Source organism: Naegleria gruberi, assembly GCF_000004985.1.
Source record: "Naegleria gruberi genomic scaffold NAEGRscaffold_22, whole genome shotgun sequence".
Taxonomy (NCBI): Eukaryota; Heterolobosea; class Eutetramitea; order Acrasida; family Naegleriidae; genus Naegleria; species Naegleria gruberi.
Genome location: NW_003163305.1, coordinates 202,927 through 229,359, shown reverse-complemented (window position 1 = coordinate 229,359; position 26,433 = coordinate 202,927). Strand labels below are relative to the sequence as shown.

The 26,433-nt window shown below is 32.6% G+C and overlaps 13 protein-coding genes and 2 non-coding genes across 15 annotated transcripts; 6 read left to right on the top strand and 9 right to left on the bottom strand.

The window, feature by feature from the left end:
• The first annotated feature begins 465 nt into the window (after nucleotides 1–465).
• NAEGRDRAFT_57952 (uncharacterized protein) lies at nucleotides 466–1,432 on the top strand. The gene is made up of 2 exons (XM_002677550.1): nucleotides 466–598; nucleotides 762–1,432. Exons 1-2 carry the CDS (start codon nucleotides 525–527, stop codon nucleotides 1,333–1,335), a joined length of 648 nt encoding a protein of 215 aa, XP_002677596.1. The 5' UTR covers nucleotides 466–524; the 3' UTR covers nucleotides 1,336–1,432.
• On the bottom strand, nucleotides 1,403–2,593 carry NAEGRDRAFT_79635 (uncharacterized protein). The gene has a single exon (XM_002677468.1). It carries the CDS (start codon nucleotides 2,433–2,435, stop codon nucleotides 1,428–1,430), a length of 1,008 nt encoding a protein of 335 aa, XP_002677514.1. The 5' UTR covers nucleotides 2,436–2,593; the 3' UTR covers nucleotides 1,403–1,427.
• A 76-nt stretch (nucleotides 2,594–2,669) lies between these two features.
• Nucleotides 2,670–4,022, bottom strand: NAEGRDRAFT_67221 (uncharacterized protein; the record flags this gene model as incomplete). The annotated part of the gene is made up of 1 exon (XM_002677467.1): nucleotides 2,670–4,022. One exon carries the CDS (start codon nucleotides 4,020–4,022, stop codon nucleotides 2,670–2,672), a length of 1,353 nt encoding a protein of 450 aa, XP_002677513.1.
• A 345-nt stretch (nucleotides 4,023–4,367) lies between these two features.
• Nucleotides 4,368–5,959, top strand: NAEGRDRAFT_67220 (uncharacterized protein; the record flags this gene model as incomplete). The annotated part of the gene is made up of 4 exons (XM_002677549.1): nucleotides 4,368–4,639; nucleotides 4,803–4,863; nucleotides 4,937–5,303; nucleotides 5,352–5,959. 4 exons carry the CDS (start codon nucleotides 4,368–4,370, stop codon nucleotides 5,957–5,959), a joined length of 1,308 nt encoding a protein of 435 aa, XP_002677595.1.
• A 797-nt stretch (nucleotides 5,960–6,756) lies between these two features.
• Nucleotides 6,757–8,956, bottom strand: NAEGRDRAFT_79634 (uncharacterized protein; the record flags this gene model as incomplete). Its single annotated transcript, XM_002677466.1, has 5 exons — nucleotides 6,757–7,894; nucleotides 7,940–8,151; nucleotides 8,197–8,260; nucleotides 8,304–8,455; nucleotides 8,501–8,956. The coding sequence occupies 5 exons, from the start codon at nucleotides 8,954–8,956 to the stop codon at nucleotides 6,757–6,759; spliced, it is 2,022 nt and encodes a 673-aa protein (XP_002677512.1).
• Nucleotides 8,957–9,580: 624 nt separating this feature from the next.
• NAEGRDRAFT_79633 (uncharacterized protein) lies at nucleotides 9,581–11,468 on the bottom strand. Its single transcript, XM_002677465.1, has one exon. The coding sequence runs from the start codon at nucleotides 11,458–11,460 to the stop codon at nucleotides 9,823–9,825; it is 1,638 nt and encodes a 545-aa protein (XP_002677511.1). The 5' UTR covers nucleotides 11,461–11,468; the 3' UTR covers nucleotides 9,581–9,822.
• A 434-nt stretch (nucleotides 11,469–11,902) lies between these two features.
• NAEGRDRAFT_t295 lies at nucleotides 11,903–11,974 on the bottom strand. Its single transcript has one exon. It is a non-coding gene; the product is annotated as a tRNA-Glu (tRNA).
• Nucleotides 11,975–12,536: 562 nt separating this feature from the next.
• On the top strand, nucleotides 12,537–13,478 carry NAEGRDRAFT_48855 (uncharacterized protein; the record flags this gene model as incomplete). Its single annotated transcript, XM_002677548.1, has 1 exon — nucleotides 12,537–13,478. The coding sequence occupies one exon, from the start codon at nucleotides 12,537–12,539 to the stop codon at nucleotides 13,476–13,478; it is 942 nt and encodes a 313-aa protein (XP_002677594.1).
• Nucleotides 13,479–13,566: 88 nt separating this feature from the next.
• On the top strand, nucleotides 13,567–17,718 carry NAEGRDRAFT_48854 (uncharacterized protein; the record flags this gene model as incomplete). Its single annotated transcript, XM_002677547.1, has 2 exons — nucleotides 13,567–14,182; nucleotides 16,808–17,718. The coding sequence occupies 2 exons, from the start codon at nucleotides 13,567–13,569 to the stop codon at nucleotides 17,716–17,718; spliced, it is 1,527 nt and encodes a 508-aa protein (XP_002677593.1).
• A 94-nt stretch (nucleotides 17,719–17,812) lies between these two features.
• On the bottom strand, nucleotides 17,813–17,884 carry NAEGRDRAFT_t294. The gene has a single exon. It is a non-coding gene; the product is annotated as a tRNA-Glu (tRNA).
• An 894-nt stretch (nucleotides 17,885–18,778) lies between these two features.
• Nucleotides 18,779–19,612, top strand: NAEGRDRAFT_67213 (uncharacterized protein; the record flags this gene model as incomplete). The annotated part of the gene is made up of 1 exon (XM_002677546.1): nucleotides 18,779–19,612. The coding sequence occupies one exon, from the start codon at nucleotides 18,779–18,781 to the stop codon at nucleotides 19,610–19,612; it is 834 nt and encodes a 277-aa protein (XP_002677592.1).
• Nucleotides 19,613–20,564: 952 nt separating this feature from the next.
• NAEGRDRAFT_67212 (rho family small GTPase) lies at nucleotides 20,565–21,220 on the bottom strand (the record flags this gene model as incomplete). The annotated part of the gene is made up of 2 exons (XM_002677464.1): nucleotides 20,565–20,952; nucleotides 21,000–21,220. The coding sequence occupies 2 exons, from the start codon at nucleotides 21,218–21,220 to the stop codon at nucleotides 20,565–20,567; spliced, it is 609 nt and encodes a 202-aa protein (XP_002677510.1).
• Nucleotides 21,221–22,390: 1,170 nt separating this feature from the next.
• On the top strand, nucleotides 22,391–22,918 carry NAEGRDRAFT_67211 (uncharacterized protein; the record flags this gene model as incomplete). Its single annotated transcript, XM_002677545.1, has 1 exon — nucleotides 22,391–22,918. One exon carries the CDS (start codon nucleotides 22,391–22,393, stop codon nucleotides 22,916–22,918), a length of 528 nt encoding a protein of 175 aa, XP_002677591.1.
• A 202-nt stretch (nucleotides 22,919–23,120) lies between these two features.
• Nucleotides 23,121–25,030, bottom strand: NAEGRDRAFT_79632 (uncharacterized protein; the record flags this gene model as incomplete). The annotated part of the gene is made up of 4 exons (XM_002677463.1): nucleotides 23,121–23,660; nucleotides 23,708–24,504; nucleotides 24,632–24,646; nucleotides 24,845–25,030. The coding sequence occupies 4 exons, from the start codon at nucleotides 25,028–25,030 to the stop codon at nucleotides 23,147–23,149; spliced, it is 1,512 nt and encodes a 503-aa protein (XP_002677509.1). The 3' UTR covers nucleotides 23,121–23,146.
• Nucleotides 25,031–25,301: 271 nt separating this feature from the next.
• Nucleotides 25,302–26,429, bottom strand: NAEGRDRAFT_67209 (uncharacterized protein; the record flags this gene model as incomplete). The annotated part of the gene is made up of 1 exon (XM_002677462.1): nucleotides 25,302–26,429. The coding sequence occupies one exon, from the start codon at nucleotides 26,427–26,429 to the stop codon at nucleotides 25,302–25,304; it is 1,128 nt and encodes a 375-aa protein (XP_002677508.1).
• Between the last annotated feature and the right edge of the window lie 4 nt (nucleotides 26,430–26,433).

Below are 26,433 nucleotides of genomic sequence, written 5' to 3'. Positions count from 1 at the left end.
TATTCATGTTTTTTAAGGTCCAGAAATAAGACAAACAACCTTAAATTTTGATACTATTCCAATTCTGCCCAACTGAACGGTGATGTTTAGGAACGAGTCTCACAAAATGAAAGATTGATCAGAATTCTTATTCTGTATCTGTTCGGTAGATTTTCGAGGATCATGGTTGTGGTTTGTGAAGATATTTTCTAGTCAAAAAAAGTCTTTTTGACATGTGTCCAACAACCACCGTGAGCAAAACCATTCTCATTACTTTTAATTGAATAATAATGATCTTTAAGGTTCAATCTAATACTTCACTGTATTACCATAAGATTCAAGAGCGTCGCTTCTTTTCCTTTTCAACCACCCCTTCCAATTAAAATATTTTCTTGTTTACAACACCACAATAACTTAAATTCTATTAATAATCGGACAACGGAACAAAACGAAACTCTGACGCCTTGATCGATTTGATGTGGTCACCCAATAACAAAATAAAACCAAAAAATTACCTCCACACCAAGGCCATCTATCTTCACGCAATGCCAACCTTGAATATTACCGTTTTGAGTGCACATAATCTTGTCGCAAAAGATATTACAGGTACTAGTGATCCGTATGTTTTATATTGTCTATTAAAATGTTTATCATTGTTTTCATCAATTTTATTAATTTAAATAATTATATAATAATAACAATATATTAAAAAAATCATCATGAAAATTTTCGAATATTTTAATGATGAATATTTCGGACTTGATTGGAAATTTGATAAATAGATATTGTATTATTAAATGTGGACGTGCTAAACATCGTACTTCTACCAAGCCTATGACTTTGAATCCTGCCTGGTTTGAAAGTTTCACTGTCAGTGTTATGGATCCTATGAGAGAATCTGTCACTTTTGATTTATATGACAAGGATTTAATTAGTAATGATGATCCATTGGGATCTGCTGTTGTTCAATTGAATACTTTGAGAAGAGGAGTTCCAGAAAGAATGACATTGAATTTAATGGGAGCTAGATCAGGAGTTTTGATGGTTGAATTGAATGCTCTTGATTTTGGTCAAGCCATGATGTCACAGCCGATGATGCAACCAATGATGCAACAACCAATGATGCAACAGCCAATGATGATGCAACAACCAATGATGCAACAACCTATGATGCAGCAACCAATGATGCATCCAACAATGATGCCAATGGTTCAAACTCAACCTATGATGCAACCAATGATGCAACAACCAATGATGACTCAATCAACAACTTATACTACTGGATATCCACAACAACAAGCCTATGGTGTTCCTCCACCAATGGGATATCCACCATATGGTGGTGGTTACTATTAAGTTGACCAACAATTATTTTTGAAATAGATCAATATCTGTGACATTCTTGTAACTTTAGATGATGTATATAAAATCTACACTAACTTATTTATTTAATCACCCTTGTAGGAATATTCTTCACAGAACGCTATGGCTTTTTCGACAGCTTCTCTTTGGGCTGGATTTTCAATGTGAATTCCCCAGAACAATTGCTTACATCTATTGCACATAGAATAATGATCATTGTCATTGTAGGTATTTTGTTCAAGCAAGTGCTTGACTTCTTCCTTGTTTGGAATCTTTCGTAAAGTTCCACTGCAAGATGCACATCTAGTAAACATCTTCTCTGGGATGTATCTGATTTTGAATGTATTTACAACTTCGTTAATTTGATTATATCTTCCTTTGGTCTTTAACAAATAATATTTGTAAGGGTAGCTCAAAATTGGATCACTCAAGTCCATTTCGTATTGTTCAATTCTTGTTTGAATCTTTTCCTTAGTTTCTTTCCACTTATTGTAAGGAGTAGAAGTAGTAGCTGAACTATTACTTATTTGTGGCTTTGTTTCATCTTCAACTTGTAGTTCATTCAATTTCTTTTTCAATTCTTCAACTCGTTCCTTTTTCTTTTTGTAATTGTTTAAAATTTGGTCAATATTTTTTTGTAATTTCATACTAAATGTTAGAATAGTTCTGTGTTGAGTTCTAGCCAAGTAGAGAATATAATTTTGGGAAAAGTTATCGTGATGAAGAGTGTCAATTCCAAGCATTCTCAAATGTTTGGCAACTCCAGGAATTGTTGTGTCGCAAACAAACTTTGGCTCACCATCATCAACTGGTACTTCATCTAATGAATAATCCAAATTGTTAGGACCATTGACATTTTCAATGTCTGATGTTGGTGATCCTTCTTCCAATTCCTTCAAAGCACTTGCTTCCAAATCAAATTCTTGTTTATAGGAAGCTAAAATTTCATCCATTTCGTCATCAAAGACGTCACTATCTTGTAAAGTTTGCATACTGGTTCCAAACGCTGATGATGATCCCACTGTATTTAATGTTGTTTCTAAATTATTATCTAATAAATTGATGTTATTACTATCGTTGTGTCCTGAAGACATTTTTATTTAATATGTAAATTATTAAACTAAATTTCTAGATGAGCTCCTCTTGCTGATGATTTTTACTAACTGGAAAACAAACGTGTCTCTTCCGAAATTCAAAAAGAACAAATTCCGTACGGATTGAATTGCTGTATTTTTTTAAATTTAGAATTTGGGTTGTTTTTTTGGAATTGCAGTAAAATTTTACAACAATGAAGAACTTGTTTTACAATGAGAAAAATTACTAGAAATTCAAGTGAGCACTTGGATGGATTTGATTTTTTCCTGTAGGAAACTTGATGACTGACCTATCAGCTCAAGAGATTTGGAAAGGGATATGTAAAGTTCAATGTTTGGAGGTGAATTCATATAGGCATCTCTTAATAGATTGAATGCCTTGTCAAATCTCTTCTCATTCATCAGGTATTTGGAATAGTAATGGTTTACAATTGGATCATTGGTTGATTTTTCGAGGGAAGAAATGAAAAGATCGAGAATATCATCTTTAGGTTGCTCAGGAATTTCATAATTAATAAATGCAAGACATGCATATGGGAAACCTAAATCTGGACTGTTGGTAATGGCCAACTTGAGACAATGTAAACTTTCAGCTCTATTCTTGGTTGGATTCAGTTCAAAGAGTGAAATGGCAAGATAACCAAGTAGTGAACTATCTTTGAATTCCTTCTTACTTAGTGCCTTCTTGAAGAGGTAGACACTGTTCTTGTAATTTCCAATATTGAGATAGCATTTAGCTAACTCCTCACTTGCACTGGTATATGATTCTTCAGTGATGAATTTGAAAAGTTTTGGGTTTTTCTTCTTTCGACAAGCTCTCACCATGTCAATGCATCTCTTAAAAAGAGGAATCGAATAGAAATACATTCCATAGAGGGAGAATAATTTAGCCATTCCCAAGTATGAATTGATATTCAAAGGAAAATTGGAGAGGCCCTTTAAATAGTGATGCAGTGCTGTGTAAGCTAGCTCATTTCTTTCTAATGTGATCGTATTCGAAAGAGTCTCTGAAAATAAGAGTAAATCCTTCTCATATGAAATAAACTGATTCATAATGAAAGATCTATCCGAAATTAATGTAATAATCTCTTCCACACAATATTCCTTTTCAGGACTTTCATTTTTAAAAGGACGATTCAAACCCAAATCTTCCAAATTATTCCACTTCCTCTGAGATGCCTTCTGAAACCTTTCTAAATATCTTTTCATATACAAATTTCCTATATATACATGTAACTTTCCAGCAGCACTCGCATTATCATTCGTTTTCAAACAAAATTCCAAAGCTTTTTCGTAAGATTCAATTGACTTGATTAAATCTATTTGATTTTTTGCCTTCTTCTTGTGAAAATTCTTTTTCATTCTATTCGTAAAAGATTCAATTTTTGAAAAGGAATTATCATGAATACTCGATGAATAGGAAGGGAGTTCATATTTGTTAATTTTCTTACTTTCGTCCGTTTCGTTAATTTCGTTTCCTATAAAACTACTCGCCAGTGAATCTAAACTGTAAGATACGGAATGATCTGGATGAAAGCCACCCGGTGAAGAACCATGACCATCACCAACCACAGAAAGTGCAATCATTTTTTTTAAGAAATTTTAATTTTCATGCATAACCGAAACAGGCCTAATTATGTCAAGATTTCGTTTGAAGAACTGCTGTTCACACTTTGGACTACTCATAAAAACAAGTGAACTTTGTAGAGAAGAATGTGAACAGAATATTTGGACTAAAAATACCAACTCACTTTGAAATTAATGTTGCTAGCTCGTTTAAATTCTCTCTTACCATCATTAAATTCCTTAATGAATCGAATTCTTAAACGACAATTCAAAAATTCATGAAAATTCCAACCATCAAAGATTCTCCAGGAGTTTTCAACTCCACAACTCTCCGCCAAAAACTTTCTCTTTACAACAACAAAAAAAATGAGTACACAACGATTAACATCGAGTGGTGGTGGCAACAATCACGCCATTCAATCATACTATAGTACAGAGGCTTCTCCGTATGACCCATCCCAATTTCAAAATGATGAAGCAAATTTGACCGAGTTAACTCATGATGACAATGATAAAAGCAAACAATCAAAGTTTAAAGAATCAATTTTGTTGTACGTTGCGACTGTAGTCATGGTTTTGGCAAGAAGTGTCGATTTTGTACTCTATGTGAGAATGACTAAAAAGATGAGAAATTACGAGTAGGTGTTGTTTTGTTTTTATAATGATGATGACCATAGTGATGATGATGACTTGTGAAAATAATGTATTCCGATCGAATGATTCTTTTTGTTGGCGTGAAATAATTCTCTTGTGAATAATATGATGTTGATGTTGATGAATTGAATTGATATTCTTTATTAGATACATGTTGGCCGATGTTTTCCTGAGTTTGGGATTTTGTTTCGTATCTTGGCCAGTGACTGTAAGTTTTTTCACTCCCTATAGTAATAGAAGAAGTAACAAATGATGATTGTGTTTATTTAACACATCTTTAGTGGTTCAAAATGTACAGAGGAACTATCAGCAAGGAAATGCGTACATTCCCATCCTATAAGTTTATTGTTATGGGTATTATGGACAGTTTGAACACATTGATTTCTACAATTCCATCAGCACTTGTGAGTGGACCTGTCAACGTTTTGATGAGTCAAAGTGTCGTTTTTATTAACATGGTTGCCAGTTTCTTCTTTTTACATTTCCGTTACAATGTTTATCACATCGGAGGTGTTTTGCTTGTCATGATTGGTATTATTATTGATATTTTCCCAATGTTTGCCAATAGTGCTGGAGGTGATGATCCAAATGCTTGGTTGTGGATTTTACTCTTGTTCGTTGCTAACATTCCAGCTGCTGCTTCCAATGGTAAGTGAACTATTTCACACAAATTTCTAAAATTTATGAATCCATTAGTTTATAAGGAAAAGTATTTGAAGGAAGCTAATTTGGATGTCTTTTATTTGAACTCTTGGGTAGCTCTTTATCAATTCATTTTTGGTCTCATGTCTGCCTTTACAGTTTTCATTCCTCTTCCAGATGGTTCAGGTGGTACATCCTATGTTAATCCAGCCAATTTGTATGAATATATCTGGAGTGGTATCAAGTGTTTCTTTGGTTTCAATTCTGTCTTGTCTGATCAATGTGAATACTTCTGGGCTGTCTTTATGATTTTCATTTGTTTCAACATGACCTACAATATTTTATTGTTGATTGTTTTCAAGAGAGGTAGTTCAACACTTGCTGTAGTTGCCTCAGTTGCTCGTTTGGCTCTCTCCAACTTTGGTTTCTTGATTAAGTTCCTTGCTGGTGAAGCTTACCTTGCTGCTTTGAGTCCATTTGATATTATTGCCCTTGTTATTTTGATTTTGGGTATTATTATTTATTCTCTTACAACTGAAAAGGTTGCTGAAAGTAACGACCCACTTCTTAAAGCGTACAATTATTGTTGGTCATTCTTGCCATCTTTCAATAGAAAGAAGAACAAGAACGCCTTTGATGACGAAGAAGATGTTTATCATTAAGACATTATACCTATCGCTTTATATCTGTAAAGCATTTGTCCTTAATTGATTTAATTATCTATTATTTATAAATTTTTAAAATACATTTAATAAAAAATTTAAAATTATTCAATCATGATTCTAAACATTCTGAATACTACATTCACATTGGCAGCAATTATCTTTTACATAACATTCGAAACTCACCAAAAGAAGGTCCAAGCAAAATAACAATAAATTTTTTAAAAAAATAAAAATTAAATAAACTTTTTTCTGTTGAAAAAATGAGAATAGGCAACAAGGTCGTCAACGACAAAATCATCAAGAGTATTGTAGAGCGTTTGGACGCTGACCAATGCGATAACGAATATGAAGCTCTGTTTGCTTGTTTACATGCTAGAACACCAGAAAAATGTCTCGGATTGTATACTAAATTCATGGTTTGCGTCAATCGTAGTAATGATTACTTTAAGAAACACTCATACACTGCCTTCGGTAATGAATTTGGTAAATTCTCAGCTCGTAACCAATAATCATCATCAACACATCATCTAAGTTTTTCTACTACTCACGTTCGCGGATTTAATAAAACAAAATTATTTAAAGTGGATGATGGAAAATTGGAGTACTGGATAGTCAATTGATGGAATTAATAGTAGATATATTCTCTGTGATAGTAATAGTTCATCATAAAACCTACACAAACAATAACAACCTTTAATTTTATACAGCAATAATAATTATTGAGGAAGGAGATGAGGTATTTGGATTTTTACGGAAAATTCAATCAATTTTGGTGATGATTTCAAACAACAATATTATTTATTTTGCTTTAATTGTTCGAGTTCTCTCTGCAATTGCAATACTTGTTGTTTGAGCATAAAATTTTCTTCTCTCAATTGGTCAATATCAGAAGGTGTACTAGGGGTTGCTCTGACTGATATGGATTTCAATTGATTCTCCATGATATCTAAATCCTCCATTCTCCTTTCGTATTCCTCAATATTGGCTGTTTTTGCTTTTGTGTAGGATCTTGGTGAACTACTAGCAGAGGATCCATGAATCTCTGTATCACTATCTGCAATACTAACTCTATCGAAATCAAAATTGATTGAGGAGGAAATCATATTCTTCTCGTTCATTTGGTGGAATAGATTATTTTCATCCAACAACTTGGAGTATAATTTAAATTCCAACTTGCTCGATCCAGAATCTCCAAAGTAGACTGCATCGTTAAAAGTCTTTTCAATTTCTTCCATTTTTACAATATTTTCCATTCCATCGAGACTGGAAATGTTTGGAAGTTTGTTCATTTCAGTTTGTGAATAAGAGCCAATGAGGTTCAAAATTTCATCTCCACTTCCAGGCAATTCATTAATCTTGTCAATGAGTTGAGGTGGCAAGAATTTTCCAAATGCTTTGAAAAAGTTCTTTCTATTTCTTGTCTCTTCATCCCTGAGTTCTTGAATGATTTCTGATGCTCTGATAACTTCAGCATCGAATTTTCTAATGTAGGCCCTTCGTCTAATAATTTCCAAAAGTGCCATAAAATAGGCTCCAGGAAGGTATTTTGGAATTGAGACGTGGTGGAATTTGGACATGATATTCTTCAATACGCTTACAAAGGTTTGTACTTTCTTATTCAATTTGAGAATACTATACTGAATGGTAGAAATAACCTTTAACTTTTCGAGTAAGTATTTAGTTAGCATGACTTTGGACTGGGCAATCTTCTCACACGTCACTTTCATGCCATTTTCAAAATCTCTCAATTGAATAAGATCATGTTGATGTGTTTCAATGAGTTGGACAATAACTGTTACATCCTTATGACTCTCGGATTTGGATGCCATTTGTAGAAGGGATTGGAAGTTACGGTTAATATTATTTACAAGTTCTTTTTGATTATTTACAATGTTTTCCGATTCAGTACAAAGTTTGGATAACATTGAAAAACTATTTAAAATTGTAAATTGAAATTGATTGACAAATTATACTTACTTGACTGGTGGGACAATGAGTAACAGTTGAGTGTCAACATCCCTATCAATTTGTTGGGATAAAGCAATGGTCTGAATTACCTTTTCTTTAAAGGTAGACAAATCTTGTGAACATCTGGTGGCCCACAATTTGATTTGCTGTATTGGAATGCAATCTTGAAGTGTACGCCTTGATGATGTTTGAATGGTTGGATGCAGTTCGATTGAACTTAACTGTTTGATTGATCGTTATTAACTGATAATTCACTTTAAACTTACCTTTTCCATATCTGAATCGAGAGTTAGTATAATATCCATATATTTGGTATCAATCTTATCGAATCTAATATTAAATAATAAGCATAAAGTAATAATGAAACTCTTACCTTTCCTTAAATCTTTTTAATGAGGCTGAACTACCTTTCGTATGTCCTTCAAGATTGAGGAGGGCAACACTTATCGACTCGTTCTGAATTTTCATTTGGTCCAATTTCACAACACAATAATTCATCCTATTCTGAGTAGTCTTGGCAATGTTCTATAGAACAAGAATAAATAATTAAAATCATCAATCACAACCTACCTCAGCCTGTAATAATTGAATGTAAAATTGTTGAACATATTTGAATAGTTCATTGTTCTTAATCTTTTTCTGAATTTCCTCTGGTAGAATAATATTTGTAGGATTGATTTCTCGTAACTCTAACTGTCCAAATTCATCGGAAATAATTTTTAATAACACTTGAGCCTTTGATTTTGATGAAAAGGACATTCTATCAAAAAGATACAAATTCTCATCATCATCAAAGTCTGCAATAGTTTGTTCATTGTCTACTTTTGCTCCTTTTGAATCCAATAATATTTGATTCTCAATAGAAATGTTCGTTGATTTTTCCAAAACTTGTTTGAGTTGAAAGATTGTATAAATGTTTGGTACATTGTCTCCGACATTATCAGTTATTGTTGTTGTTGGTGTAGTTGGTAAGAATTGTTTTGTATCCAACAGCAGAGTTCCATCTTCTGCTTGGCATACTTTCATTCTGATGATGTTGTTCTAATTCTTTTATGTTGATGTTGTTGATGAGGTTGCACTAAAATGATTGCATATGGAGATTGATTGAAGAGAATATTAAAAATAGACCTTTTCTAACGGTTGGTTGAATTACAGTGTTGTGTTCTCCAAATAGTGATTATTGTTTGTTTTTCTAATAAAAAACACAATGTTGATGGATTCTCTTGTGTCCAAAGAAAAAAAGGCTTTCCGAAACTCTTGTATATTACTTGATTTCCAGCTTATTGTCCAAAAATCTAGAATATATTATAATTGTTATGAATAGTACACGTGTCCGAGCTGCTACTACTACTCAAAGCAAAAAGGCTTTCAAAAATTCTCTCTGAAAATGGCGTGGTGAATGTTGAGCCAATTTTTTGTTGTGAAGCTTGTGATGATTATTGGAAAATAGCAGCAAAATGACAAGTTTTGGAAAAGTTGGAATTTTCAAAGGATTCTTGTTTATTCTTCACATGTGTAGTAGATGATGATCTTCGGGGAATTTAACAATGCCACGATGATGAATATTTGTGGAATAATTTACTTGTTTAAATTCTGTTTGCTCTTATCATCTTTATTGAGAAAGAGTACTTGGAAGTGTTTGATTTTTTTGGCGCCAACAACATTTTTATTAAGAGATTGAGTAATTAGGAAATTATCAATTTGAGGTTTACAACAAACGTTTGTCAATATTACTAGTATTATAAACCAATGTTTCCACAAGTTTAAATCCGTTAAAACTCAATAAATCAAGCAATTCCTGTAATTCTGATCGAATATGTGATATAGATGGTATCTTAATAGCATTATGAGACCAAAATCTTCAATATGTAGCATTAAGGTTTTTGTGATATTTATTCAATATCATTGTCTTCTTCCTCTTTTTTAGACCCATTATAATCTGTCAAGTTAATTATTTCTGTTCCAACCTTTTCAATAAAGTATCTGTCATGGGTGGCTGCAATGATAACACCAGGGAAATTCATCAATGCTTCCTCTATTACTTCCAAACTTGGAAAATCAATGTGGTTTGTTGGTTCGTCCAATAAAAGAATTGAGCATTTTCTCATGACAATTTGACACAATTGTACCTTTCTACGACATCCAATACTCAAGTCACGTAAGGTATTATTCAAATCTTGCCATGTATAGACACCATAATTACACAAATTATTAATAGCCTGTTTCTTTGAGGCATTGATTAATGGATCTTCCATAAGCAGTTCCACTGCAGTTTTGTCCAATGGTAAACTTTCTTGCTCTTGATCCAAATATCCAATCCTAGCAGAATTACTGACCTGCTTTGTGCCTTCATCAGGTTTTATCAAGTCCATAATAATTCGAAATAGAGTAGTCTTACCAGAACCATTCGGTCCTTGAACAATCATTCTATCACCACTCACCAAAGTGAAGGACAAGTCACGAAACAGCAATTTATCTCCAAACGATTTCGAAAGATTCGAAACTAGAATATGAAGATTGGTTGTAATATTGCTGTCATCAAATTCAAATGAAATTTTGGCTCTTTCTGGAATAATTTCAACCATGTTTTCTGTGATGCTTTCTTGTTTCCTAGTGAAACGATTAAATGCTTTAGATGTTCCCTTTTGAACTCTTTGTTCTTGATTGTTGTGACTAATCTTGTCTCTATCCCAACTTTCTCTAATTTTCTTTTCTTTCATATTAGATTTGAGTTGAGTTGCCTTTTGTTTAAGAGCTTTCAATTCCTTATCTTGATGCTCACGTTCTTGAATAGATCTTAAACGTTTCTTTTCTTCCTGCATCAGATAATTATCATATCCTCCTCTAAAGTGCGCAAACTTTTTAGTATGTGGAGATAGTTCGGAAATTCTATTAGAAACTGCATTAATTAGACTTCTATCGTGAGTAACCATGATTACAGATCCATCATATTCCTTCAAAAAGTCTTCCAGCCACTCAATTCCCTTTCTATCTAAATGATTAGTCGGCTCATCCAACAGTAAAATATCAGTCTCAATAATACTCAATGCACACAACATTGTTTTCGTCTTTTCTCCACCACTCAACTGATTAAAAGGTTCCTCCAATAAATTATTTGTCAATCCAATCAAATGTGCATGTTTAAATATCTCGTATCCTCCCAAAGAATTCAATTCTTGATACCATTCCGAAGATAGCTTTTCACAATTGGATTGTTCAAGAAATTGATTAATATTAGCATCATTCAAATATCGTAGAATGGTAACAATGGTCGGCTCATCACTCATTATGTCCTCAAAATGTTGAGGCAAATATCCAATTCTTCCCTCAATTTCAACAGTGCCCGAATATGAATAATCGACAGTGCCACTCAACAATCGTAAAAAAGTTGTCTTTCCACTACCATTATCACCTACAATTGTAACCTTATCTCCAACAGAGAGTGAAAAATCCAAATCCTCAAATATGATCTTTTTATCAAAATTCAAGGAGAGATTGGTGATTGAAATACCAATACTTGGTGGTTTCATTATGTGAGAAGTTGATGTATTTTTTAAAGTTTATTTTAAGAATGATTGTTATTGTTTTGAATTAGTATTTTTTGATGAGGTCCTATTTTGGAGATGGTATTAACTAATAGTAGTATGATGCTAATATGGAGTTTTTTTAGTAAATGTAGAATTAGACTTTACAATCTAAATTTCAAAACTTTTGGTGCGTAATAATTTTATAGAAGCAGAAACAGCACAATATTGTGCCAAAACGTGATAGGCTATCCAATACCGAATCGTATATCATTCATGAAGAAGAAATTGTAAATTCTCTTCAAAAATTCGAAAATTATTGGAATTAAGGCAATACATTTTCTTGCAAGCAAACATATTTGAGAATTGTAGTGAAGAGGAAATCATAAAAAAGTACCCAATAATACCCCAATAAACAATCACAAATAACTTTGCAACAAAAATTATCCTCCCATGCCGGGAATTGAACCCGGACCTCCTGGGTGAAAGCCAGGTATCCTAGCCATTGGACTACACGGGATTACATTCATTATGAAACTTTGACCCTCATGAAATTTATGATTCAGAACGAGATTGTAAAATCCAAAATTCCAAAAAGTCAACCCTCACCAATAACCAATAACAGCACAAAACAAGACACAAATCAAAATTGCCAAAATTTCCAAACAAGTGTTAGCATCACATAATACTGAAACACATCATTACATTCACATTTCCTTAATGAAATTAAAAAGTATGTAGTATCCCCTTTTTTAAAACAGTATTGAAGATGCTAATTAAATATCTATTGACTCAATCTTTAGAGGTTACACACTCCTGAAAAAAATATCTTCACAGTATAGACTGTTAATTGTTGCAACTTCACTATGATAGCCAACAATCAGGACATTCTGCTGACCATTCTATTTGATGGCTATTTATCATGGAAACAAATTTTAAATTGCAAATTCGTGTGCACAGAATGGAGAGATTTAATTACAAAACACTTTTATTTGTACTTTCAACATTTAAACAAGAGTTTGAATAATTCTCACTCAGAAAACTTGAAGATTGATCATCATTTGATTGATTACCAACGTGCAATGCCATTTATTGTGTTTCTTTCTAAATGTGTTGCAGCTATTAATGAAGGAATGATGATTCCTCGTTATGAATTCAAGTTTTACAAATGTAAACCTTCATTCAATATAGAAAATGATAAGATTTTTCAAATGAGCAAGTGGATACTTTGTGATTGCATTAATGTGACCAAGAGGAATAATTCTAAGGATGTAGAGATAGGTAATTTAAATTATTTTGCAGATTATTCAATGGTTTGGCATCAGGAATGTGATGACGAAGGATATAGTAATCATTTGGGATTAAAATTTTCCTCAGCTGACCAACTGTTTACAGGAAGAAACAAAAAGAATCGTTCTGAATATATTCTCATTCAAAAGTTGGAAGAGGGTTTCTACCATAATGAGAATTGTACAGAGCTCGTTGGCATCCCCAATGATGACACTTCATACGAACACAATTTAGTGAGAAATGTAATTTGCCTTTCGTATAATCAATTTGAAGTTGCCCCTTCCAATGGAAACCAAATGAAAGGTGCTAAAAATTTCATTCATTGGATTAGAGAACTAGTTTTGACATGTCATGAATGTGGAATTTTACACAATCAATACCTTCTTCAAATGATGTTGAACTTTCTATTTCGAATCAATTACTATGTGCATGATCTTCATCGAATTACATTTTACGATAACATTGCTGAATGTTGTCCTTATAACTTGAACACTTTGGAAATTTTGGACGAATTTAATGAAAATACAAAGGCGAAATGGAATGAAGATCCAAACATTACAAGTTACACAACATTTATGAAAGTTGAACGATCCTTCAATTCACAACTTTTAGGTGATGCCATTGATAGCTATATTATTTCCTTAATTGTCAATCCCAACAATATGGAAAATCCCTTCGAAGTAGTTCTTTATCAATTCTATGAATATCACGCTAGTGTATGTTTCAGTGATTAAGAAAATATGGTTTCTTATAATAAAATTTAATATTAATTTATTTAGTTTCATTTCGAATTTTTAAATGGAAAAAATGAAAACATACATCATGAAATGTTCACCTGAATCCGGTGATGCAATTTTTGATGATTTAATATTAAATTTAATATTAAATTACATGAGCGGAGAGCAAATTTTGAAAAATTGTAATCGTGTGAATAAGAATTGGTACTCACATTCTTTGAAAATTCCACTGTTTTTAACGATTAATGTGGAAGATTCGTATGTTTGGTTCGATAGCGAAGTACAAGATGTTGACGAAAGAATTGTCGATAAGTGGATTGAAAAATTGAAAGGAGAGAATTGTAGAAATGTGAGAGGAGTTACAATCATTGGATATTCAACTCATACGAAACTGTTGAAAATGATTGTTGAAACTTTCGAATTGAACTATTTGGAATTAAGAACACACGATCCATATGATCAATATTGGAGAAATCCAATGTGCGGAATTGAATTGATTGTTGGAAGTCGAATGAAAAATCTTGAAACTTTGATAATTTCAGATGAAGTTTATGGAGAGCATTATTTCGATATTGAAATGTTTGATAGTCCTTATTTAGCAAGTTTAAAACGTCTGGAACTTGGAAGTTTTATGCTTAGTTCATCATCATTATCAGAGAAAGAATGTTTCAAAAATATTGAAAGTTTATCTTTGAATTCATGTATTATTCATGAATGGAATAATTCAGATACATTTTCCAATTTTGGAAACCTTAAAAAATTATCACTGGCCAATATTTATAGCGATTTATCAATTGTAAATACTCTAATGTCTGAATTGTGTTCTAATATTGAAATATTGAAGTTATCATATCATATTAATTTACAAATATTGGAAACTATTTGTAATTCAAAATTTTCCAAATTGAAGGAAATTACTCTTGAAAATTTATATAATGTATCTAATAATTATACATCTATTGAACTTTTCCTCAATCAATTGGACAATTTAGAGCAGTTAAAAGTATTAAGGTTTGGAAATGTTCTACTAAGATTGAATCATGTTAAAATTCTGATAGGCAAGCAAGTTTTCAAGAATTTGAGAGAATTACAATTTGAATTGAGCTCTGCAGATGATATTCGTAGATTTCATTGCTCAATTTCTCAACATTCATTCTCCCATCTAAAAAATTTCAATTACAGAAAGATTGAGCAGGTGCACGATGATCTACTCGATTATTCACTTCATATGCTTTCAAAATTAATAGATGTATTTAAAAAACTATTCCAGTGATTTCAAACCATGTCAGAAACTTTGTAATTCGTTGATATTAACCAAGTTGGTGTTAGAAACCTTTTCTGTACGCAATGCAAGGACCAGCCTTTACGTATCATTCGTTATCCACATATACTGAAAAGTGGAAAGACTCACAAGGATCGAGGTACCAATTCATGTAGAGTGATTTCCCTCTGGTGGAACCACAACCTTAATTTTCATGGCTGCTGAACCACTTCTTTGGTTCTGCCATTCCTTCAACAAATGAATCAATAATCAATCGTATTTGATCCTCCGAAATTAAACCTTAAAGTTGATTCTCCAAATGTATGTACCCTTAAAAACAGGTGTAATTCCTTAATTTCAATTCATATAAAAATTGTCGCTCTTCTTTCATACGATTGTGAAAATAATTGTAAAATTCATGAAGAAAAAAAATGGTAAAAAAACGACTCTTCATTAACGCAATGTAATTTCTTATAGCAGCCGCGGCGTTGTTACACCATAACAATCATCAACAACATGTGTGGAGGATCATTCACATGCATCAACACTGAAAATTTTCGTTACATCTACACAACACGTGTAAACCATAACAAAAAAATGGGCAAAGCGTCCTTCTCTAGTATTATGCTAGCACTTAATTGTGTTACAGTTGTTCTTGTAAATATCAAGCCGAAGAATAGAACCATTTTGGATCTGTTTAATATTATTGCAAGTGGTGATCAGCAAAATATTGATTCTACTGACAGTATGGGTGCCATCTTTAGTTTATTGTTCACTGTTTTCTTTATTTTCACTATCTTTCTAGGTATTGATTATGATCACCCACATAAGATTGGATATGGCTGCTTGGTAATGCTAATTATCAATTCTGCTATTTGGTTTGGTTCTTCAATTTACAATTTTGAAACAGTCATTTTTGATGTTTTGGTTCTATTAGTGTGTTTCATGCTCTTTTTCCACTTTTGCAAAAGAAAGGACGAAAAGTTTGTCGAAACGTTATTTCAAACCACTTTGAGGAATATAAGAAGAAATTTGATGGCTTTAAAGAAAATAATCCTCACCTTCATATTGTTGTAATTGGAATATGGTTGACTAGGTTCTTATGGAGTTTACAAATAGATGGCTCATCAAGTTATCATATAATTTTATACAGTATAATGAATCAATTAGTTCAATATTTGGATGGACAATTGTTGGTACTTTCATCCTTCATTGGGTTTCTGATTTTATCAAGTTTTTAACTAAGGACAAACAAAGAATGGGTTTTTTTTATAATTATTGGATTGTGCTTCTTTCATTCTTGGCAGTTTTTGTAGATTTTGGATTGTTAGCTGTGTTTGGAACAGTTGATAAAAACAAAAAGCCAAATGGAGCTATTATAGCTTGTAGTATTATCAATGGTATTGTAATATCAATCAACATTATTGCGATTTGTTTCATGTGTTTCTTGTGTTGTGAGTTTGATATTGAGAACCAAAACAGGAAAGACCAATCAGAAAATATTGAAAACCACCAAAATAGAAAAACAAATTTTGAAACCTCACTCTTTCAGCACAATCCAAATATTTTAGTCAGACGCACACAAAAACAAGATTCTATGTTTTAACAATCTCATAAACTCTTCATTCCTCAATTAATTCATTATCATTTATCCAACAATTTTCATAAAAATAAAAAATTATCCTCCATGCCTAGAATTTTCTTGTTCTTAATGACTATTTTTTTACAAATGACTGAAAAAACCAGACTGTCGATTGGTCACAAAACAATATCAAATGTTCTCTGTTAAACATTTAACAGTATTCTCTCATGAAATTCGAATACATGAATTAAGTAGAATACTTTGGAAAGCTGAGTTGATATTTGAATAGTAAATTGAATCAGTTTTCTATCCAAATTTGGAACCTTACATCCAACTATTTTCAGCTTGTCCCAAATGAAAAACAATTCGAAATGGTTTAAATTAGCACCATCTGGTTGAACTATCCAATCCAACAAAAACAAAAAATGAAAGCAAATCTAATCTTTTCAATTGCAATTCTACTCTTGCTTGCAATCCTTTCAGTTCAAGCAAGTGACAGCTATCAAACCAATCCTCCAGTAGTTGACAAGTATCACAAGCCAAGAATTTGTAAGAGAAAATGTTTAAAGCACAAGTGGATTAAGAAGTGTTTGAAACACAAACTCGTTGGTCAAAAGAAGGTCTGTGATCAATATGCAATTGTCGGTGCTGGTAAATGTCTTAAACATAAGAAATATTCCAAATGTGACAAGTACAGTAAGCCAACAAAGAAGTGTGTCTTGCATGCATACAAGATTGTTGGATGTGCCAAGAAGAAGTATTGGAAAGTTTGTGATTCTTATGGAACTAAGAAGATTTGCATCAAGAAGGGTTTCAAGAAGTTCTGTGCCAAGCACAAGATTATCAATAAGTGCTTCAAGAAGGGTTTCAAGAAGGTCTGTAAGAAATTCAAGAAGGTTCCAATCAAGAAGTGTGAAAAGAAGAAGGTCTGCGACAAGTACACTGTTGATTCTTACAATAAGAAGGTTGCCAAATGTAGATATGTTAAAAAGTGCAAGATTGTCTCCTGGGCAAAGAAATGTGCCAAGTATAAGAAGGTTAAATACTGCAAGGAAAGAAAATCTTTCAAGAAGTGTTGTCTCATTAAGAAGAAATTCTTCTGCGCCAAGCATAAGACCATCAAATTCTGTAAACACAAGAAGACTCTCTCCAAATGTGTCAAATATAACAAGAAGAAGTATTGTGCCAAGTCAATTGTCATTCCTCCAAGATGTATCAAGAAGAAGTATTATAAGAAGTGTTTGAAACGTTCAAAGGGAAAGAAGATTTGTAAGAAATTCAAATTAGTTGGTGGAAAGAAGAAGTGCTGCAAGTCAATCAAGAAGAAGATTTGTATCAAGAGAAAGACATGTAAGAAGCCAACAAAACCAATCGTCAAACCACTTGTAAAATAGTTGACAAATTTTTCTCTAATTACCTGTAAAATAACATGAGAATTAAATAAAGTATTGAACTTTAACAACAATTAAAAATTCAATGCAAAATATCCTCCCATGCCGGGAATTGAACCCGGACCTCCTGGGTGAAAGCCAGGTATCCTAGCCATTGGACTACACGGGATTATATTCATTAAGAAAATTTTAACTTAATGAAATATCTCATTTTCAGTAAAGAGAGCCTTCAGAGTCAAGATTGACCTCGATCATGGTGGTTTTTACACCGTCTGCGTACTGATTAATGCAGCAGACTGTTTTAATGAATAAAGGAATGGTAATAATTACCAAACTCCCAAAAAGAAAACCCTCATCCACTGCCAATAACAGCACAAAATGCCCATTGCTTGAGATGCAAATTAAAAATGCCAAAATTTCCAATCTCAACACTTCCAAAACAAGTTAGCATCACGCAATACTGAAACACATCATGACTGAAAAACAACTTATCTCTCTTATTCATACGACATCAATTACTCAAAATAAGACCCTTCGACAAGCAAATTCAAAAAAATGGCGTCATTATCTTTACTCCCTTTCGAATATACTTCAGATGGTCTGAATGTCATATTACCTCGGTGGATTATGTTTTACCAGTGTGGGTCAATTCTGTTTCGATAGGGAATAGTACATTGTACTTGTTTGCCTATTCGATATTTTATATGAGTTTCTTTACAATGCTGTACTATATTACTATTCGAAATAAGCTTGAATTGAAAAGGAATGCAAAAATTCTCTTTCTGATGGTCGGTGTTTTCGTTGGTATTGGATGCTTGAATCTACTTTCAAGAACAATGGTTGATATCATGTATATTAATGTGAGGTTTCGACTGGAGAAGGGAGAAACAATATTCGATAGAGGATACTTTATTGTTTGGAACTTTTTTGCATCAGTGACTACATTCTTAATGTTTTCAAATTATGTAGTCTTGTACATTATTGTATATTACGTCAAAATGATCTTGTAAGTTTCTCTTTTAATGCTAAATTATTCGAAACTTGTAGTTGGAAGACAGCTGTCATGATTAGAGCCATGTCGAAAAAGCAATTCAAGCATGTGAGCATTCTCTCCAATATCATCTTTGGCTTCTTTGTTGTGTTAATGTTTCTTGTAGTGTTAGTTGCAGCTCTTTTATTCTTCCTCTATAACATGGGTTTCGTTTCGAAAGCTAATTCTAATATTGCCTATTATATCTGTTTTGTTTTTGCTGGTGGAATGCTTATTTTCGATACTTGCTTTGCCATCTATTCTGGTGTTGTGGTGATTCGTACAATTGGACGAAACAATACGATTCAATTACAAAGAAATCCAAACCTTAAAAAACAGGAAAATTATTCAAATCCATTCATTGTAACTTTTGGATTATTGGTTGGATTAATCCTATGCATTCTATGTCAATTAATTGCAGCTGGTGTTGCATCTGCCGTTGGTTCTGACAAGTCAATTCTGAAAGTTGTTTGGCACTTTTTCAGTTGTCTTGCAGTTTTGATATTTGCAGTGTTGAGCTTGTTGATGTTTTATCCACTTTTTGTGAGGGCAGAACATGCTATTAAGGAGATGAATTTAGATACCACATCTCATGATCACAAGTCAGCAAGAAGTACTGCTAAGAAATCAGAACGATCAGAGAAGAGTGAAATGAAAGTTCAGTCAATTGAACCAAGTGAGGGTTTATCGAAATGCAAATCGAATATTGAAGAAAATTTACCATCCCTACCAGAAACTAGTGAGGTTACAAATCAAGATCAATCAAAAGACAAGAACGATGAGGAACTTGTTGGCGACAATTTACCTAATCTACCAGAAACTAATGAAGAACCAAAAAACCAAGAACAATCAAGTAATCAGGTCTAGTCCAATTCATGGAAGTTAATCTCTGTAAGAACAAATGTACTTGGTTGAAACAAGTAATCCCACAACTGATATCAACAAAATGAAACATCCAATAATGATGAGTGAGATGGCGCCAAGTTCTGAATTAAACGTTGGATATTTGAAACTAATTCCACCAACCAAAATCATTCCTAAAGAGCCAATTCCAATAATTGGGCTTACTACTAGGAGGATAAAGCAAGAGGTATAGGTGTGGCGACGGTATTGGTGAAGTATTTCGCCTGGTTTCTTCTTGAAATTAATCCAACGTTTCATTTCAATTTCTAATTGAGTTTTGTAAAGTAAAATATTAATTGGTCTTCTATTTGAATAGAAATGAAACCTATTCATTTCTTCAAAATATTTCCTTAATGGGATTAATGATTTTTCAATTTGAAATACGTTACTTCTATTCGAATATCTGAAATTGTAAATTATATCCGAAATTTCATAATCTAGAAATTGTGTAATAATTCCATTCATGTAGAAATGATAATAAAATGCAATTTTGTGTGGATTTTCTGATTTTCTCTTGACCAGTTCAACAAGATACTGATTCGGTAAAATAAACCAGTCGAAACCCAAAAACTTGGACGAAATTTGTTGATTTCTAAATAATTTTTCCCACACTTGATTATTCATTACTTCTCGTGCAGTTATTCCGAGTAATTCGAATGACAGCAGTGCAACATTATCATTTGATAAATATTCAATAATTAATGTTAATAATTCTGGCGGGAGATTTAATAATGATGAATTTAATGTTTCGGAAGAATTAGTTTGTGAGTAATGTAAATTAATCTCTGATTCTTCTATTGGAATGGTAGTGTAATCATTGTGTGGTGACATTTTTTCTGAATTTTCCAGATTCTAGTTCAACAATAACACTTTCTAATAATTTCAAGTTTACAATAAATTTAAATTCTAATAATTATTATTGAATTAAACACTTTTTCTTTGGTTTTACAATATTCGGTTGATAGGTGCACCCATTTACTAAAATTTCCATAAAATTCTTCATCCCAAATCCACTTTTAGAGGAATTCTCCCAATAGGATATAAATCCGAAACTTTTGGCGAATTCCTCTGCTTCCTCACTTGTTACAATTGATTGGTTATCTTGATGTGTTGATGATTTGATGATTTCTTCTCTTAAATCATGTTTACAACCAACCAGAATAATTGGAGTATCTTTCAAGTGGAATCTCAATTCATGAATCCACTTGTTTCGAATAGAATCGAATGAATCTCTGTCCACAAGTGAAAAGCAAGCGAGAGCCAAGTGTGCTTCTGGATACGACAAAGTTCTCAATTGATCATATCTTGATTGAGATTAATCTCAAAATATTCTAAATAAAACGAAACTTACCCATCTCTACAGGGAAGGTCCCACAATGACATCAGAAAATTTTCATACACTAAATTGGGATTATCTGAAGTATACCAAAAAGTTTCTTGAAATTCTCGAGTATGAACTCTCCAATAAAGTGAAGTTTTGCCACATGTTGAGTTTCCAATAAGGCAAATCTTTCCATATCCTGGAAATTCATCTTTTTCTAATGATTTTTGGAGTTTTGGATTGATTTCCATCATGTTCTCAATGGGAGTGAATGAAAAGTTGGGTTTGTTATTCGAAATTTCCTTTTTAAACTGCAAGAGATGATATCGAAAATTAGACGAAACTTTTCCATAAATAGAATAAAGTGAATGCACATTAGAGTGATATTCTAAAGTTACTGGATTGTAAATTACATATTTCTTCTCATCTGCATTGCAATGATACTTAATTTCCCTCCAATAAAATTTCGAATAACAAGCATCGGAACAAAGTTTCTGATATACTATTCGATTCACCAACATCCACTTGTGAAATTCACCAAGCAATAGAAAATTCCCAATTTCACTCAAAATTTCTTCTGGTAATTTATCAAAAAATTGAAAGGAAAGTTTTTCAAGTTTTGACATTTTTTTTCACTAATTGACAAGTTCATTAGTTCCAATACTATTTCACAAACTTAACTTCAAAATGCTATTATAATAAACCCAATTCGACCAATTTCCAAAAGAATCCACAATAACCAATTAAAAAGAAACATTAAAATAATTAAAACTAAACTTCAAAAATATCAGAAACCATTCAACACCTTGACCAGAGTTTCCCCCAGCTATGGAATAATTTGCAGTTAAGTTCCTTATTTTCAGATCAACTCTCCATTAAGAAAAATGTTTTAATTCATAAATAATCTTTGGTTTCGTACAGGATTGTGGTTTCCAATAAATATTTTCAATTCTAAACTTGATTTCCAATAAGTACACTTCCAGTTCAAAGAGAACGAAAGCAAACTTTCTAAAACTGAAACTGTGCATTGAACAATTATCAATATTTTGTAAAGTCTTGATGATATCAACAAGATAAGAAGCCACCAAATTTGAACAAACAAAACCAAAATATTGAATTATTTAAAAAATATGGCAAGCAAAAGACTGTTCGGCTAATTTGAAAACCATTGAATTTCCATTCTGGATTGTCATGATTGTAACTATTGGAAACTAGCAGAAAGTAGAAGAAAGAAACTTTAAAAAAAATTACACACAACTTTGCAGCACATCACGTGATCATCATCAAGCTTAGTTCCACTCATCAAAGAACCATTTAGTGGAACACTACCAGAAAAAAACCCATCTGTCACTTTGCACTTGTTAGCTAAAAAACAAAGTGCAGAAAAAAACTCAACACATTTCTAACCCGAAACTATTCGAATGTCAAAACCAACAACAATTGCGTTGACAGCATCACCAAGTGGTGAACCTCACGAAAGGTTTAATAATATTGTTGCATGTTCTCCATTTTCACCTCCAACTAATGATTCAATTTTCTTACAACAACCATTTTCTGATACACAATCATATTCGAAACATGGACAAGACTTGGAAACTTCTCCGAATCCAATAAGTATACAACTGCCATCAATTCCTCCACTTCAAATTCACCATCAACAACAATTGGATCAAAATTCCCACGATCATCACATTGATATTGCAAATTATTATTCGAATGAACCATCCAAATCATCAGTTTCAGGTGTTTCCTTTTCAGATAGTAATCATCTAGTCATGATGATGGAGGAGGGAAAGGAAAATCCATCCTCCATGATGAATCAAACCACCTACTACAAGACAGAGAATGTCAAGGAAAAGACTTGTCATTGGTTTCTTTACATTTATTACATTGCATACGTGTGCAATTTTGGTGGCAATGGCTCTCTTCTTGGGAGTTTATATTTCTGATTCAAAATCAGAGGGAATGGATTCTGGAAATTTGAATGGAACAATTGTCAATTCGACCATGATGATGCAAGATTTTTCATCAACTGGATCAGGATCGATATCATCGCCGACAAGTGTGGATATTCGAAATGATAATTCAATAACTCTGTTTGGAATTTTGTGGAATTTTCTAATTGAAAAACTGATATTTGGAAAATAAATTGGAAAAATAAGTTAAATTTAATGAGATTAAACTTGTTTCTTGGATTGGGTAATTCTTCTTCTGAAGAAAATCCAATACACCCATCTCGTTCTATATTGTAAAAATAATCCTAGAATGAAAGCAAAACCACACAATGATGATGTGATAAAGAATGTCAATTGGAAGCAGTCATGGCCATGACATGTGGTAGTTCTTGGTGCATCAATATTAATTTGATATAATTGACCAGTGACAAATGTTGCCAATCCATAACTTCCACAAGCAGCTGCCAAATTCATAATTGAAAAGTTCATACCAAAATATTTAGCTCCAAATCTTTCAGAACAGAAACTTGGTGCAAGTGAGAAAATACCACCATTGAAGAAACCCATTACACAAATGAAAAAGTACAATGAATTGACTGGAGCCCAAGCAAAAATAAAGTGCATAACACCCATCATCAATACAGCAATATTGAAAAAGGTAACTCTGGTAAGGTGATACTTTGGAAGAAGGAATTTATCACTCAAAAATCCAAACGCAATTCTTCCAAGACAATTGCTAAATTATCATAATTCAGTTAAATCCAATCAATTATTCAAACTTACAAGATTGACAATAATTGAACCATCAAATTTTGTTGACCATTGTAACCTCCATAAGCAATGACAATAGCTCCCAAATTGTTGATAATAACCAAACCACATCCTGATCCAATCATGTACACAATAAACATTATATAAAAGTCCAGAGTCATGAGCATTCCAAAAGGATTATTAACTGGAGGTTCCAATGACTTGTTTGCACTAATATCAGCATATACCTTCTTTTCTACTTGTGGTTCAGCTGCTTCCTCATAGGTCACAACTGCACCTTCCTCTTGTTGTTGATCTTGAATTTCTTCCTGTGGTGGTGGCAAGAGAGTTTTTTCTGCCTCCTTTTTAGGTTCCTCCTTCTTTGCAATAGAATTCATGAAAATACATCCAGAGAAAATGACAACAGTTCCAAAAATTGCTGTGAAATACAAGTATCCTTCCAATTCTCCTGAAAAGACATAGGTATAAATTGATGAAAAGACGAAACTTGACAATCCAAAGCATGAAGCCAACACACCAACAACCAATCCTCTATTCTTCTCTGAAAAGTTCTTCAAATTTGTTGAAATTGAAGCCAAATAACCTCCAGCTGAACCACTACCCATAATCATAAAGAAGAGACCAGCCACAAGGTAGTGATTTGGCATGATTCCAGTATATAAGAGTAAAAATAAAAAGTATCCTGCAAAGAAGAGGAATGCCGAAACGATGGAACAAACTCTTGCTCCGAAAAAGTCATTCACCAGAGAAATTGGCAAACTGAAATAAGTTCCAAGATTTGCAAAAGCTGCAATAGTTGTGACCTCAGTCTGTGAATAGTCCAAAGTTCTGTAGCATGTTAGTTTTCACACCAATAATTGTTAAACCCAAATATTTCATCATATCATAATTAGAAAAATGGAATTATTCACACACAAATGTTGAAAATTAACCTACCTCTTGATTGTTGGACTAATTGATGAATATGTATATTGTGTTCCCGAAACTAACATCATCAAACAACCCACAATAAGAGCCAACCACTTTTTAGAAAAATCAAAAACTTGTCTCCAAGTAATCTTCTTTCGTGAAACTTGTTTTATAGCCTCATCATCATAATAAGTAGCAGAGCCTGGTCTCACCATCACCAGCACCACCATCATTTTCAACACCTTTACCAGTACCATATCCAGTAGTACCATACGATGATTGATTACCACCACTTCCCATCATTACTGAATTTTCAGATTGTTTATTCAAACTTTCAGTGTTAGTAGTACCACTTCCACCTGATGTCGGTACAAGTAACTTGGTAGCAACATTATCATCCTCCTCTTCGTCATGATATGAAGCCATTTTTTTATTCTTTGATTCTTTTTGCCAATAGCGGAAGGCGCCTACAATTTTTCAACCTTTTGAAAATCGTGAAACTTCAAGAGAGCGAGAAATTTTCGCGTTTTGTGTGAACACAAAAGAATATTGTAAAAAGTGGTGATGGTGGTAGTAGTATTGGATTTTTGGAGTTTTTGAGGGGTTGGAGTTGATAACTGGATTGGTTGGGAGTTAGTTTCTGATAAAATCTTAAGGTTAAATTGAATTCCAAGAGATTGTGGAGTGATGATTATATTTACAGGGATGAGTTTGGTTGGATTTGGGAATGAATGTTGGATTGAGAAAAGAATAGATAGGGATGATCCATATTTTCACGATTTTTGGAACTTGTTTCAATGTAAATGATGGATTGATCCCAAAATTCACAACTTGTGTCAATAACTTTCATCAGTTGACTTGCCAGAGATTGTTCACTCAATTGTCTAATATCACTCTTGGTTCCAATTATACAGAGTCTATTATTACCCATTTTCTTTCTAATTTTCTGAGGAGAATCTTTGGAAATATCAACTTGAAATAAAGGATTCAAAATTTTGGATAAATCAGAGAGAAAATAATTATTTTTCACTGATAAATCAATTGTAAACATGATTGAAAGACTACTACCCAGTGATAAACTATTCATGCTAACCATTCCATTATTTCTAAATTTCAAATGAAAATCAGGATGTCCAAAACATTCAATTACAAAATTCGTATGGCATATTCCACTAATATTTCCATTATGATGAGAGGATAGATTTTCCATCTTGATCAGTACTCTTTTGAAGAAGAAATCCATCTTGATAACACTCTTCTGATCACTAGGCCTTGAATAACCTCTCGTAGAGCAAATTCCCAGAGAATATTTTCCAGAATTTGATTGTCCAAAGAGGGCAATATATTTCTTTGTTTCAGGAATGAGATCTGTGTCAACATTATAAATTGCAGAACGATTTTTAAAGACTGGATTCAATTCGTGTGGGGTAGGGGAGAGGAGAAGGTTCTTGTAAATGGTTTTGAAACTTGTCTTTTCAGAAGATTTGAGATATTCTTCAATTCTTGAAAAACATAGTATTGGTTGGAAGTTTGAATTTGGTTGTGTAACAGTAGGAATTTTCTCATCATGACGGTCTAATATTAACCAGAATCTTTTATCCTCTGTTAATGAATAGAAGGATTTATTCACTCCTGAAAACAATCTGATAAATTCAAACCGATCGAGAAAGGATATAATCTCGATCACAATATCCAATGAGAGACTTTCCAATATTCCTGCTTTGAAGTCATTCTCATCAATGCTATTCTTCAATAAAGATGCATAAAGATTTTCGGATCGGGTTGGGAAAATCCACCACAAATATGAGAAGATGGAATGAAACATTTTT